This window comes from Topomyia yanbarensis, chromosome 1 (genome assembly GCF_030247195.1).
Source record: "Topomyia yanbarensis strain Yona2022 chromosome 1, ASM3024719v1, whole genome shotgun sequence".
Classification (NCBI taxonomy): domain Eukaryota; kingdom Metazoa; phylum Arthropoda; class Insecta; order Diptera; family Culicidae; genus Topomyia; species Topomyia yanbarensis.
In genome coordinates this window covers 105,689,973-105,703,594 of record NC_080670.1, presented here as the reverse complement: position 1 = coordinate 105,703,594, position 13,622 = coordinate 105,689,973, and the positions used below count along the sequence as shown (strand labels likewise).

At 42.2% G+C, this 13,622-nt stretch overlaps 1 protein-coding gene across 2 annotated transcripts in view; it reads right to left on the bottom strand.

Annotated features, from left to right (window-relative positions):
* The window catches only part of LOC131678223 (suppressor of cytokine signaling 6), a 1,339,559-nt gene that overhangs the window by 1,093,228 nt on the left and 232,709 nt on the right, over nt 1-13,622 (bottom strand). For both annotated transcript variants that reach the window (XR_009303619.1, XM_058958257.1), the window contains exon 2: nt 5,830-5,951. Coding sequence is in view for 1 of the 2 variants with exons in the window: in XM_058958257.1 (XP_058814240.1) it covers nt 5,830-5,951 (122 nt within the window). In the remaining variant the exon portion in view is untranslated. The remainder of the gene's footprint in view (nt 1-5,829; nt 5,952-13,622) is intronic.

Sequence of the window (13,622 nt, the reverse complement as noted above, 5' to 3'; positions counted from 1 at the left end):
TGACTTGGGTGCTCACCCTATCACCTGATTCACTCTCAATCGTGCCACTCTATTGTACCTTTGTCACTCCCCCTGGCATCCCATGTGGGACATTTTTCTTAGGCCCCACTTCTGACATACCATGCGAGGCTGACTTGTGTGCTCACCTTTCTCATTCCTTGCTAGGCTGACTTTTGTGCTAGCCTCTACCATACCTGTGAGGCTGACTTTTATGCTCACCCTTAACATGCCATGTGAGACTGACTTGGATGCTCACCCTTTCACTCCTCTGCCACGCCATGAGGCATCGATAGCTTAGTTCCAACATACTACGCTACGACCCTCCGTCTTGGCATGAGGCAGTCCACTTATACGCCTATACACTCACTCTTCTGTCTTGCTTCGGGGTGGCTGGGTTTACCCCTTACGCGGTTGCCATTCGCTGCGCCAAACCTGCCTCGGCATGAACAGACCATTCGCTCCCTTTTTTGCGCTTGGCCTTTTTCGCTCCAGCTAACCAATCACTAGTTAGCCGTGCCCGTCGTCTGTTGCTTGGTTCGCCAGATTACCTGTAGCCTACTGGCAATCTGGATGGTAGCAGCCGAGACTGCGTTCCACTTCTCCACCGATTGACACATCCGCTGAATAAGGGTATCAGGGGTTGTGTCCCAGCCACAGACGTCAAGCATTGCTCTTCTTTCGACGTCGAACCGATGACATACGAACAGTATGTGTTCGGCAGTTTCATCTACACCTGGGCAGTCCGGGCAGACTGGGACCTCCGCGTGCCCGAACCTGTGGAGGTACTGACGGAAACAGCCATGGCCTGACAGGAATTGTGTCAGGTGAAAGTGAACTTCCCCATGGGGTCTTCCCACCCAGCTCGATATGCTAGGTATCAGCTGGTGGGTCCACCTACCTTTCGAGGAGTTGTCCCACTCACGCTGCCATCTGGCGACCGAGGTCACCCTGGTGCGCTCGCGGGCTCCCCTATTTCCACGTAGCTCAAAGCACTCCTCATCTTACCGAATGATCAGCCCGACTGGCATCATGCTCGCTATCACGCAGGATGCATCGTGTGATACCGTGCGGTAGGCAGATATCACTCTGAGGCACATCACGCGGTAGGTGCTCTCCAGTTTCTGTAGGTAACTGGTTACCCTCAGTGCTCTTGACCATGACGGGCCGCCGTACCTGAGGATAGATACGGCAACGCCTGCCAGTAACCTACGTCTACTGGCGCACACATTTGAGCTGTTGGACATCATTCTCAATAGAGCCGCAACAGCAGTCGACGCTCTCTTGCACGTATAGTCGACATGGCTGCCGAAGGTCAGCTGGTCGTCTATAATGACTCCGAGAGACTTCAGACTTCGCTGTGATGTGATCGCGACTTCTCCCACATGGATAACTGCATGTTGTGCCGACTTGCGGTTGTTGACGATAACTACCTCCGTCTTATGATGAGCGAGCTCCAGGCCTCTCGCGCTCATCCATTCCTCCACCGTGCTAATCGCGTGTTCTGCGGTTAGTTCTACCTCAGGAATTGACTTCCCGTAGACCTCCAAGGTTACGTCGTCGGCAAAGCCGACGATCTTGATCCCAGGAGGGAACTTCAGTCTCAGAACCCCGTCATACATGAGGTTCCATAGCACCGGGCCTAGGATCGAGCCCTGCGGGACTCCGGCGGTAATAGGAACCCTTTTCTGACCGGCATCGGTCTCGTATAGCAGTACGCGGTTTTGGAAGTAACTTTCCAGTATCCGGTACAGACCCACCGGTAGGATAAGCCGGTGTAACGAGAGCGCGATGGCATCCCAGCTTGCGCTGTTGAATGCGTTCTTCATGTCAAGTGTCACTAACGCACAGTATCGAATACCTCGTCTTTTTCGTTGGATCGCTATCTCGGCAGTATTTATCACTGAGTTGAGAGCGTCCACTGTGGACTTACTCTTCCGAAAGCCAAACTGGTTGCTTGACAGACCGTCCGTACCTTCCGCGTACGGGGTGAGCCTGTTGAGGATGATCCTCTCAAGCAGTTTGCCAGTCGTGTCGATCAGACAGATTGGTCTGTACGCCGATGGGTCGCCTGGCGGCTTCCCGGGCTTCGGCTGCAGCACCAGTTTCTGCCTTTTCCATCTATCGGGGAAACGGCACTCGTCAAGGCATCTCTGCATAGCTAGCCTGAACATGTTCGGGTTCGCTATGATCGCTGCCTTGAGAGCGTTGTTTGGAACTCCATCCGGCCCTGGAGCTTTGTTCATTGCTAGGGATTTAGCCACTGCGAGTAGTTCTTCATTCGTCACTGGAGCCACCATTTCGACCGTGCGCGCACTGTCTCGTAGTGCAGGTGGCCAGGGGCTTGTGGCTCGAGACGGGAAGAGTACTTCGATAATCGTTACCAACCGGTCCGGAGACCGTTCTGGGGGTGAGGAGCCCCCTTTGGTCTTGGCCATCACAATCCGGTAGGCGTCACCCCACGGATTCGCGTTGGCACTCTCACACAGGTTGTCGAAACACGCTCTCTTGCTGCTTTTAATAGCCTTGTTAAGGGCCAATTTCGCAGCTCGAAACACTTCACGGCGGTTCTCTCTTGCATCCTCGGTGCGAGCTCTTTGCATCTTACGTCTAGCTCTGAGGCAGGCTGACCGTAGAGCTGCAATCTCGGCACTCCACCAGTATACCGGGCATCTACCGTTTCTTGGCAGTGTTTTTCTCGGCATAGTGGCGTCGCACGCGCGTGATAGAACAGCTACCAGCGCATCCCCGCTTAGACTGTCGGTGTTGGCCTCCAGTCCCAGGGCCGCGGTGAAAGCTTCGCTGTCGAAGTGATTGGACTTCCACCCGCGTACCTGACAGGGATCTCCCGCCCTCGGATGCTGCACACCATAGTTGATCTTAAAGCGGATTGCTAAATGATCGCTATGGGTGTAGCCTTCGTCTACCCTCCATTCCATGCCTGGAGCCAGACTCGAGCTGGCAAATGTTAGGTCAATCCACGCCTCCACTCCGTTTCTACGGAATGTACTAGCGGAGCCATTATTAGCTAGCACAGTATCGAGTTTCGCAAGCGCTTCCATTAGCACTTGACCCCTGCTATTTGTACAGCGGCTGCCCCACTCCACTGCCCAAGCGTTAAAGTCTCCCGCTATTACTATCGGTTTCCGGCCCACTAGGTCCGACGAGAGCCTGTCGATCATCTGGTAGAACTGTTCTATTGGCCACCTTGGTGGGGCGTAGCAGCTGCAATAGAACACACCATTGATCTTGGCAATCGCCACACCCTCGGCGGAGGGGTGTATTACCTCTTGAACCGGGAACCGTCCCGTTGTACAGATTGCCACCATTCCAGACCCGTCCGACACCCTATCGCCGTTGCCGGCAGGGATGCGGTACGGGTCTGATAAAAGGGCGACATCTGTCCTCGACTCCGAGACCGACTGCCACAGCAGCTGTTGGGCTGCTGCACAATGATTAAGATTTAGCTGTGTGACGTTCACGGCTTCTTCTTATTTAACTCACCGAAGGGACACGAAGGTCCGCCCATAGCATGTTTATGGGCTTGCTTCTTAGCGGTGCAGATAAGGCACTTGTGTGCCTTAGTGCACCCCCGCTCTTTATGTCCCTCCTCGCCGCAGCGACGACATAGTTTGCTCCTATCTATGCCTTTGCACTCGTAGGCTTTGTGGCCGGACTCAAGGCACCGATAGTACCTATCCACTGAAGGCGGCTGGGGTATACTAATAGGGCATACCGACCAGCCGATCTTCAGCTTCCCTTTCTCGGTTACCTTTTTGGCATCCGCCTTCAGTAGCCTGAGGTAGGCTACTTGGGTGCTAGAGGGTCCATCTCTCAATCGCACAGAGGCCCGCTCGATTGTGACGTCGCAATGTTCCTTAACGGCTGCGACGACGTCTTCTGCGGTCGTGAACTCGTCCAGATGCTTGCACTGGAGAGTCATTTCCGCTCCTAGCGACCTGACTTGGGCGCCTTCTCCAAGGACCTCTTCGGCCAAGGCCTTGTATACCGCACTAGATTGTGCGCCTCGCTTCAGCACCAGAAGCATTTCTCCCGTGTTGGTGCGTTTCACGCTACGCACATCTTGCCCAAGGGCCGAAAGGCTTTCGGCCGCTTTCATCGACTTTAGGACATCGGCATATTTGTCCTTGTCGGTTTTCAACCACAAGGCGACCTTAACGGTTGCACGCCGTGTGGTGTCGCTTTTTGCACCCTCGCCTGGCGACTTCCTAGGGCGCTTCGCGTTTGACGCCGTCTTGCGATTGCCCTTGCCCTTGCCTTTTCCCTTCGAGGGGAACTCGGCCGCCGCTTCGAGCGACGTGGCTGCTCCATAGAAGGTGAAGGGCACTGTCTGAGTGCCCGTATCGACCTTCTCTTTTCCCTCCTTCTTGGAGGCCACTGTCTGGGTTTCTCTGTCGGACTTCTCCCGACATTCCACCCTCTTGGCATAAGCCTGCTGTTTCTGTCTTGCGACGCGAACAGTTTTTCGGAGTTCCAGGAGACTCTGTTTTAACTCCTTGCTTATGTTTTGCTTTGCGCTAGTGTACTCGATTATTGCATCGAGCTGCTCCACCACTTTGCGCATCGCCGATAATGGCCCGTCCGGTGCGTTGGTAGGGCTATTTCCTACCGCTGCTGCGGGGTCACTGGTGCTTTCAGATGCAGCACTCATCGCTCCACTACTCTCCCCACGGGGGGGAGACCTCGCCAAACCACCTCTAGCGAAGGGGTTTGGCACCTCCGTTTGTTTAGTATTTTTATTTTTGTTCTCCATATCAAATCCCACGAGTCGCGCGAGAAATAAATGTCAGCCACGCCAGAGCTCCGCATTAGCGTGGTAAGGGACGCTTACTGTGGGGGTTGCCCAGGTACCCCACAGGCTCCGTTAACGATCGAGCATCTTTTTCACCCCCTCGATCACTCATCCCTCGGCACGGGTCGCTTCACGCCTTGGAATTGGGGTTATGACCTACCTTACTTTACGTGGTGACCTCGGCCCAGATCATCACAACCATCCTCCTTTACCAGGGCTTTGGACCTGTAGCTCTAGTTCTCAATAGTTCCATGTACGTATATTATTACAGACATGCCACTATTGAGATCCGTCATTCGCTAGCTGAGTTACCACACGGCCTCTGGGCAGGTTCATCTGTACACATCGAAATTTGATAATCGAAACTCAACAAAACTTCACCGAACTACCATCAGCCGAGAGTCTCAGCAAACCCCCTACCAACAAAAATTCGGCAAAATTAAGTGGATCATCGGTGAAAAAACTTCGGTGTGTAGAGTGAACGTTCCGCTGTGCAATGCAGCATACTGGGGAGTTCGCCCAACTCTTCCCAGGCTCCGTTAGCCATTGAGAATGTTTTAAACCCCCTCAACAATTTTACCCATAGCACGGGTCGCATGACACTATGGAATTGGGGTTTCGTTGTTTGGTGAATTTTTACCACTGGAACAGGTAGTCCGTAGTGTAATTCTTAGCCGGTTGAAACAACCACTACCGACACTACACGGCTTATCTAGGCTGCTCGATGAAAGAAGCTGACATTGAAGGACAGCTTCCATATTTAGATGGGCGAACAGTCGCACTATTCAAGTCGTTGCGCCCCAGCTTTAAATTGGCGACTAACCAGCAAATATACTACAACAGCGCTGAATTCACGAGTATGAAACAACGTAGAGCTAACAGCTGGCGCGACTACAATATAATACATTAATGTTACTTCCTTGATATACATAATTATTGCCATTCAAATCCAATATTTATGAAACAATGATGAAAATAAGTTTTAGAGAAAAAGTGAAAACAATAGCTTCGCCACTTACATCTTTGACTTTGTCAATACTAGCAGTGAATTCCATGACACACGCTTTCTTATTTTGTTTTGCGGGAATAATTGTGTGTATAATTCCATGTTGAGAGACTCTATTGGTTACCGATTTGCCCACTGGAAAAAAAAGAAAACAAATTCTATTTAACATTATCCAATACTCTATATTCATAGCAATAGTTTATTCGAATTATGATATGGTGAGAATAGCTAATTGAAATAGCGAAACAAGTTAATATCGTCAGTCTAACCCCTGACCTCGCACAGACCAGAAACTAAAACACACCACTCATTTAAGCAAAGCAAACGAACAAATTTTACCCGCAGCGTTTCGTTGCTTATACACGTCAGTATCAAAAAAGCCTCGTTTGCGCCACAGTCAACGACATGAGAGAACCAAAAAGGCAAAGTGCTCCCACTACGGGAAAATAGTGCCGTTACGATAGTGACACACCTCCAACTACATCATTAAAACCAAGATTCCCGTTTATATTGACAAGGATATTACGTAAATTTACCGACATTATTTGGCACCGAGCAAAAGCTCGCAAAAGCAAAAGAGACTGAGGAGGGATGAAACAATTTTGCATTTTTATTACATAAATCGAAAAAAAAAAACTGTCATTCGATGCTTGCTTATTTTGAAATTTCTTACTTCTGTTTATGCCTTATTAAATTAAGTCAGAATAAAGCATCAATATATTGATTTTTGTAAAAGCATACTATTTGTTTCAACTCTCCTCCTACCGAGATAAGTTGAAGCAGCAATCAATGTTAGAATTCGTGGTACCGACATATTTTGACGAGAACCGGTACTGCTAGTACCGGTAAAGAACCGGTGAAGTACCAGCACTCTAATATTTTTTTCGAAAGATTGAAGAAACACTTCAAAGTGAAATTGAATGCTCAAACTAATGTCTCATTGCAGCAGAAGGTATTTTTCGAATGTGGAACCGTTTTTTATTTCGGATCTAGGTCGCTTAGAATTCAATAACTGCAAGACTTTCGTCGACATCAACAGTTGGTAAATGTAAGAAACCCTATTATCAATAGTAAATCGAAACGAGAATGTAAATCCGTGTACGTTGGTCGCATTTCCTCTCGGCATTATCGCTTTGCTGTAAATTGGTTTCGACTTTTATTCGGACCATGGCTCCTAATTTCCTGTAAACTATGGAGTTTTGCTGAATTTTCGATCACCAAAAATTACGAATCGCTCTATTCGAAGCAGTTCGCAAATCTAAACTACTAAATCGCTAATAATTAGTCCAGATGTTTGCGTTTGGACTTCGTCTCTTCAGAACCACGGCACTTGACCAATGCACCGGGCTGACGCTAAGTCCAACTTCTGGACTAATTATAGTTAGGTTTTGTGCCCTTCATGCATAAAGATGATTTTAAATAAATTTTCTCCTTAGACAGTAATATAGCATACTAAATCGCTGTGCGATCTTTTATAAATAAAGATTTACGCGCAAACCAAATACAGACATGACTTGGGCCACTAGGCTTCGTCGCGGTTGCGGTAATTACCGCAACCACGCGGCATTTACCGCACCCGCACAGCAAGATCTGCGGTGCGGTGAGACACTTTTTTCCGCAGATGCGGTGCGGGAAAGAGCTTTTACCGCGCGGTTTTACCGCAACCACGCCGCAAAAAATTTGATATAGTGATAATTTTGATTATTCTAAATTGATAAACAGACTGCTATAACGAAAGAAAATCTAGCTGTGTCCGAAATATTCTGACGCTATTATTTTTACGACATATTTTGGACTAGTTATTTTATACTTCTAAGTAAAACTTCACAAACTAAATTATTTCACATACATAAAATGCAAGAGAGAGACAAAATTATTAGATCATTTAAAAAGAATAAATTTTTACTCTTAAATCCAATTTAAAAGTGCATCACTTCTCTCGATTTCTGTTGAAAATCGTGGAATTATGAATCGTTTTCGATATCAATTTTTAAACTGTGAATTTTGACTAATTTTAAAGAATTAGAGATGAACTAATTATGCTGGGACTTAAACACAACCCAAAGAATATCATTAACTTCATCAAACCAAACGAATTTGGAGTAATTGGCAGTAAAGGATACAAATGTATGAAAGCGTCCAAAATAAGGAGGGGTCCAAATTAGGATGATTATTCTATCATTCGTTTATCAACATTGTATGTCTATCTTCTTTGATTGCTGTGTAAATTCAATGTGAATTTTTCTGCAGTCAATTTTCAATGTCCAATGACTTTTTCTCAAAAAGCATGCTACATAACTTTTTTTCGCGTACTTCCATTCAAATTTATTATAATTTTCTACCAAATTAAGTCCTAATATTTTTCAGTTAAGACTATTTTGTAGCTTTTTTGAAGCTTTTTTGTCAAATACCACATAGTTTGACTCCCGTTCACTTCAATCGAAGTTTTTGCCATAGGCTCTTTGGGAAAATATTAGAGGAAAATACATTAAATGCTAGAACTTCCGAACTAGCCTTTGGAAAATTACACTTCATACATTTTAAAAGGGAGCAATTTTAGTTTTTGAATGAGAATACATCTGATTCTTATATGCGGAAGTTAGAGTTTTGGGATATTTTGTCCGTAAAACCTCCTATTTTTAAAAATCATTTCTGCTGTATGCTACAAATCATACATTTTTTGCAGTTTTTCTAATATTCAATAATTCTGTACCGGTTGAGACCGGACTCCTGATTAGATGAAATGTATAGAGCAATTTTTTTCCGTGTAATATGGCTTCGTTCTTATTGATAAAATACAATATGTTTTTATTTCACTGTATTGGAATATATGCGCTACTATATAGAAGTACTGGTATTTAGACTTTAATTTTTTTTTTGTGAAATTCCTTTAAGAATAAAAGGTGGTTTACTACGTAAATGTGAAAATCATCCATTTCATTTTCATATGTCAAAAAGCTGTTTTAATCACCTAGCGGTGCAATTGTGCCTTTCTCAATCATGAACACGAGAATGTTTGCGTTGTTTATATTCATTAAAAGCTTTCAAAGGCATAGGGGAGACTGAGGAGACTTGATCCCCTTTTTTACTTTTCAATCCTACTCCGTGGAATGATACAAAAACTATGTATTTTTTGTAGTTTTATATTGTTTCTAGGGTTGACTGATAATCATAAAAAAATTACATGGAAATATTACACTGGACATGAGCTATGAGCATTTTTGGAAAACAACAAAAAACTGGAAAATTCTTTGATTAGTGGAGACTCGATCCCTAATTTGGGGACACTTGATTATTTTTTGAAAACGTATTTAAAAGAGCAAGTAGGGTAATAAGCCTATTTTTACCCTTTTTCTATTATCATCCTACCCCTCTGAAGCCTTTGGTTAGAGCAGCGTCTGCTATCTTTGCTCAACGCATTGGCTCAAATGGTGTTGCGATAATTGGGATACTCGATTAGAGTTTTTGCTGCGCTCAAACAGAAGATTTTCATCATTCTCAAGACAATTTTGTTATTATATTGGCTCTTAATAAGAGGCGAATGACCTTAAGGCAAAAACGTCTATAATCGAAATAAAAAATGGATCCTAATAACAAAGCAAAGAAGCTGAAATAATAAAATTAATAATGAAATAATGTGGTGCCCTCCCTAATAGGACAAAACTAGGTACTTAACTCCATTCAATGTTATAAATGTGTTGGGGTATTGATTAAATTGTTGTGATTACATATTACTATTTTTGTTACTACATATTACGCATCTCTCACAAGATTTTTTTACGAATTCCCCAAATCTCTGTGCAATGTCGTTATTATGGTTGAGAAATCCCACATTTGACGGGATGCATGGTTGCTACGTATATTGTAGTAAAAAATTACAGTTAAGTTTCTGTACGATGAAGCGTTCATTTTTGACAGTATTTTTTTGTTATTTTATGGCAACAATGACTTCAATTGTTCTGGTGTGAATTTGGTTATTTTCGGTGGTGTGTATGAAGCATGGCGAAGGGGATCAAATCTCCACAAATTTGAAGGGATCAAGTGAACCCACTGCATCTATTTCAGCAAACTTGTGTACAAGTATAGTTGAACAAAAAAATCAGCTCAATCATAACGTATTCATATAATTGACATTCTCCTGTAATTCTGTATGCAAAAATATAGTATGTAGTGGGTGACTTTATCGATTGTATAAAAGTTTGAAAATTTAGAAAATAAATCTTCTTCAGTTCTACCGACATTTTTTTCTTTGAATCGGTAAAAATTCGGTAACACATGTCCAATTTATTTTTTTGTGTTAAAGAAACTTATGTTTAGATAAAACTGCGCAACTTTCTAGTATATTCGATTAATGTATTCTGATCCGCCTTTGAGTTACAATGATGGGATCAAGTCTCCCCGGAGATCAAGTCTCCTCAGTCTCCCCTGTATTACATTTTATTATTATACATGACATGACAAATATAAAAGAAAAGAAATAATTATTCGAGTTCTACAATTTTGTAAAAGAAAAAAACAGCCACGGTAATATTGAACTGAAACCTGTTTTAATCCACCTAGCGATGCAATTGTGCCTTTCTCAATCATGAACACGAGAATGTTTGCGTTGTTTACATTCATTAAAAGCTTTCAAATGCATATATTACATTTTATTATTATACATGACATGGCAAATATACAAGAAAAAGAAATCATTATTCGAGTTCTAAAATTTTGTAAAAGAAAAAACAGCCACGGTAATATTGAACTGAAAAACGTTTGTAATCCACCTAACAGTGTGATGAGACATTTCTTATAACTCTTATCACTCTCTTTTGATATTATATCGATTGAGAATATTTAGAACTTTATGTTTCGCGATGCTTTCGATAGCACATGCAGAGAACCAAAAACTGAAATTGTGGCTCTTGATATCACGCTACATCTGATGTGCATGCGTGCATAGTTCAAATCTTACTTCGATATCGACTTTTTCTAAAAGTGACTTCCCAGTAGTATCTTTGATTTGAAATATTATCGCTCATCCTAATGCCAACAACAAAAAAACTCTCGAAACGCATTAAAGAAAACCATCATCACTGGAATTTTCGTTTCCACGAAACTTAATATTCCGTCACTTACGTAAGTGCACTGGGTGCACGCTGCTCTGAAAATCTAACAAAATCGTCTTAGGGCACCATCGGGTCTCATTCCGAGACATTTGCGTGATTTTCGGCGGGTTAAATCTATAAAGAATTCTAAAAACTAACTTCTATTCCATAATTTTCAGTTCAGCAATTCAAGAATCCATGAAAAATAAACTGCGACGGTCACTACTCCGTTTACTAAAACTATTCACGGAGTGTCTAAAACCATTATTAACTAAAAAAATGACCATAAATTTGGCATACGGCATTCGAAAGATACAGTATATAAGCAGCTTCTCAGTGAATTTCAAAATTATCCATCGAGAGATTCGAGAGAAATGGCGATTTGAAGTTTTATGACACGTTTCATGAGACTACCAGAAAACACGGGTTTGGTCCTACCTTTATAAACAAAAAAATATTTGCCTATTTATTTGGTACTTGGCATTCGAAAGATATAGTAATCAAGTATATTCGCTGCATGTTTGAAAATATTTCATTGACGGAATCGAAAGTTATAACGATTTGAATGCGGTATGCGGTCATAGATAGGTTTTCTACCAGATTTCAAGCATGAAGCCATGTTTGTCCATTGCAACCCTCCCGCAACTTGACGTTTAGCCTAAGTTGCTTGAAACCACCGTGTTTCGAATGATGTCGCCACCATAGAACGGCGTCCTTTAATTGCGATACTGTAAATTTCTATGCGAGAAAATAATTTCGTGACGTCTTTTACGAACTTGTTTTCTTTATTGACATTCGGAAGAGATAATCAAGATGATCATTTCAAAACAGCGTAATAATTTAAGATAAATACAAACAAGTTAAGGATTACAAATTGTGCCGAATGTAAAATATAAAATGCATGAATTGATTTGATTTCTAGTGTGAACTTTTTCCTCTCACATTGCCCTTGAAATATCTTTCGCATATGACAATTCTAATCTTTAAATACATTTAGCTTTATGATTATCATTTTTAACTTCGCATTTAACAAAGACAGGAATAACTTCGACTGTTTATTTCTGAAGGTAGAGTATCTAACTGATAGGTGCTGCGACATGTACGGTGCAAAGGTTTCCACGAAATTCAGAAGTGATGACAATTCATTTTTATCGGAGAGGGAGCAAAACAGTCCAGTATCATTGTGTGTGTTTTTTACATTGCAATACAAATATTACTACCTAATATCTTAAGACTAAATAAAGGTGCTCACTAACTAGTATAAGCGCCGCTTGTTTGTATGCTGATGATTCCAAAAAATCATGAATCATTTAAAAATAATGCATCGGAACAAAGATGCATTTTTATAATAAAACAACACCAAACGTCCAAAAAGTCTTCAAAAATGAATTATCGAAATTCAAAAAAAAAAATTAAACAAGAAAATTTTCACTGTGAACAAGTTTACGCTTTTTTTAGAAATTGTTCTTGAATAACAATTGATCCGCAATTTTGGACCCAAAGACCCAAATAAAGTGGTTTCAACGATTTGTATAGGAGCTGTAAAGTTGTTCCCCCTCTGGTCCATAGGACATTGCAAGGTGACGTCATATGAGTAAAAATGCTCGAAAAAATGACAGTTCAGCGAGCTTGTTTACATGGTGTTAGAATTCGAACCGAGTTTCTTGTACTGGGTTAAACCAAAAATTTTCTAAGTCCATGTAAACAAGCTCTCTGAGCTGTCAGAAAAGTGAGGTTATACATTTTCATGCAATGCTCAATTGACTATTTAGATCGTTTATACGTGTCGCTGTTTTAAAGAAAAACCTTAGGGGAGAGTGGGTACACTTGATCCCACTTTTGTTTTTTTCACATAACTTTTGAGTGAAATAAAATTTTTGAATGCAATTCTAATTGTAAGAGCTGTGAATAATATGTAAATCTAAATAACATTTCCTGTCACTAATATGAACAGTTTTAAAAATCATGTCAAAATGAAGTTTTTGTAAAAACGTGTGGTAGCTTGATCCCCTGCCTACTAGGGCTAAACAAACAGAGCACACTATGATTAATAGAAACGAAAGTTAAACTAACCACCTAGCTTGACAAAATAACTACTAAGACTACCTTTTTAGATGCACGACAAGCTTTAATACCAGCAGAAAGTGAAGCCAGATATTTGCGGTAAATCAGTGCTGTTTGACTGCTTTTTCCGACTTTCAATAACTTATATTAAAATTTGTTCGCGAAACAAACAATTTAGTTTAATTTATACTATCGGGTACTTTATGTAAGTGATTATTTTTATTCCTATGCATTTCGGAAGTGTGTGTGAGAGTTAATGATAGGGATCAAGAGTACCCAGAGTTACAGGGATCAAAGGCACCTGTTGTATGAGGCGAACGAAATTTAGTTTTTTTGTAGAAGTTGTATAACTATTTCTTCGAAAAACGTCTTTTTCTAGACAAAAGCCCTTATAAAGTAATTGTAGTTGAAAATATTCATAAATAATTTGTTCGACGAACTCATACAATCGTTCAAAACCTGTTTTAATCCACCTAGCGGTGCAATTGTGCCTTTCTCATTTCTCTAAACTATGGCACGGAGGCTTTTTATGTTCAACATAATTGTGGAAATGTCCATTACATTCTTAGTACACTTTGCACTTATACACAATGGCATGCCAGCCACGAACTTGATGAGCTACGTGTCGACGGTGAAACACTTGAAACAAAAA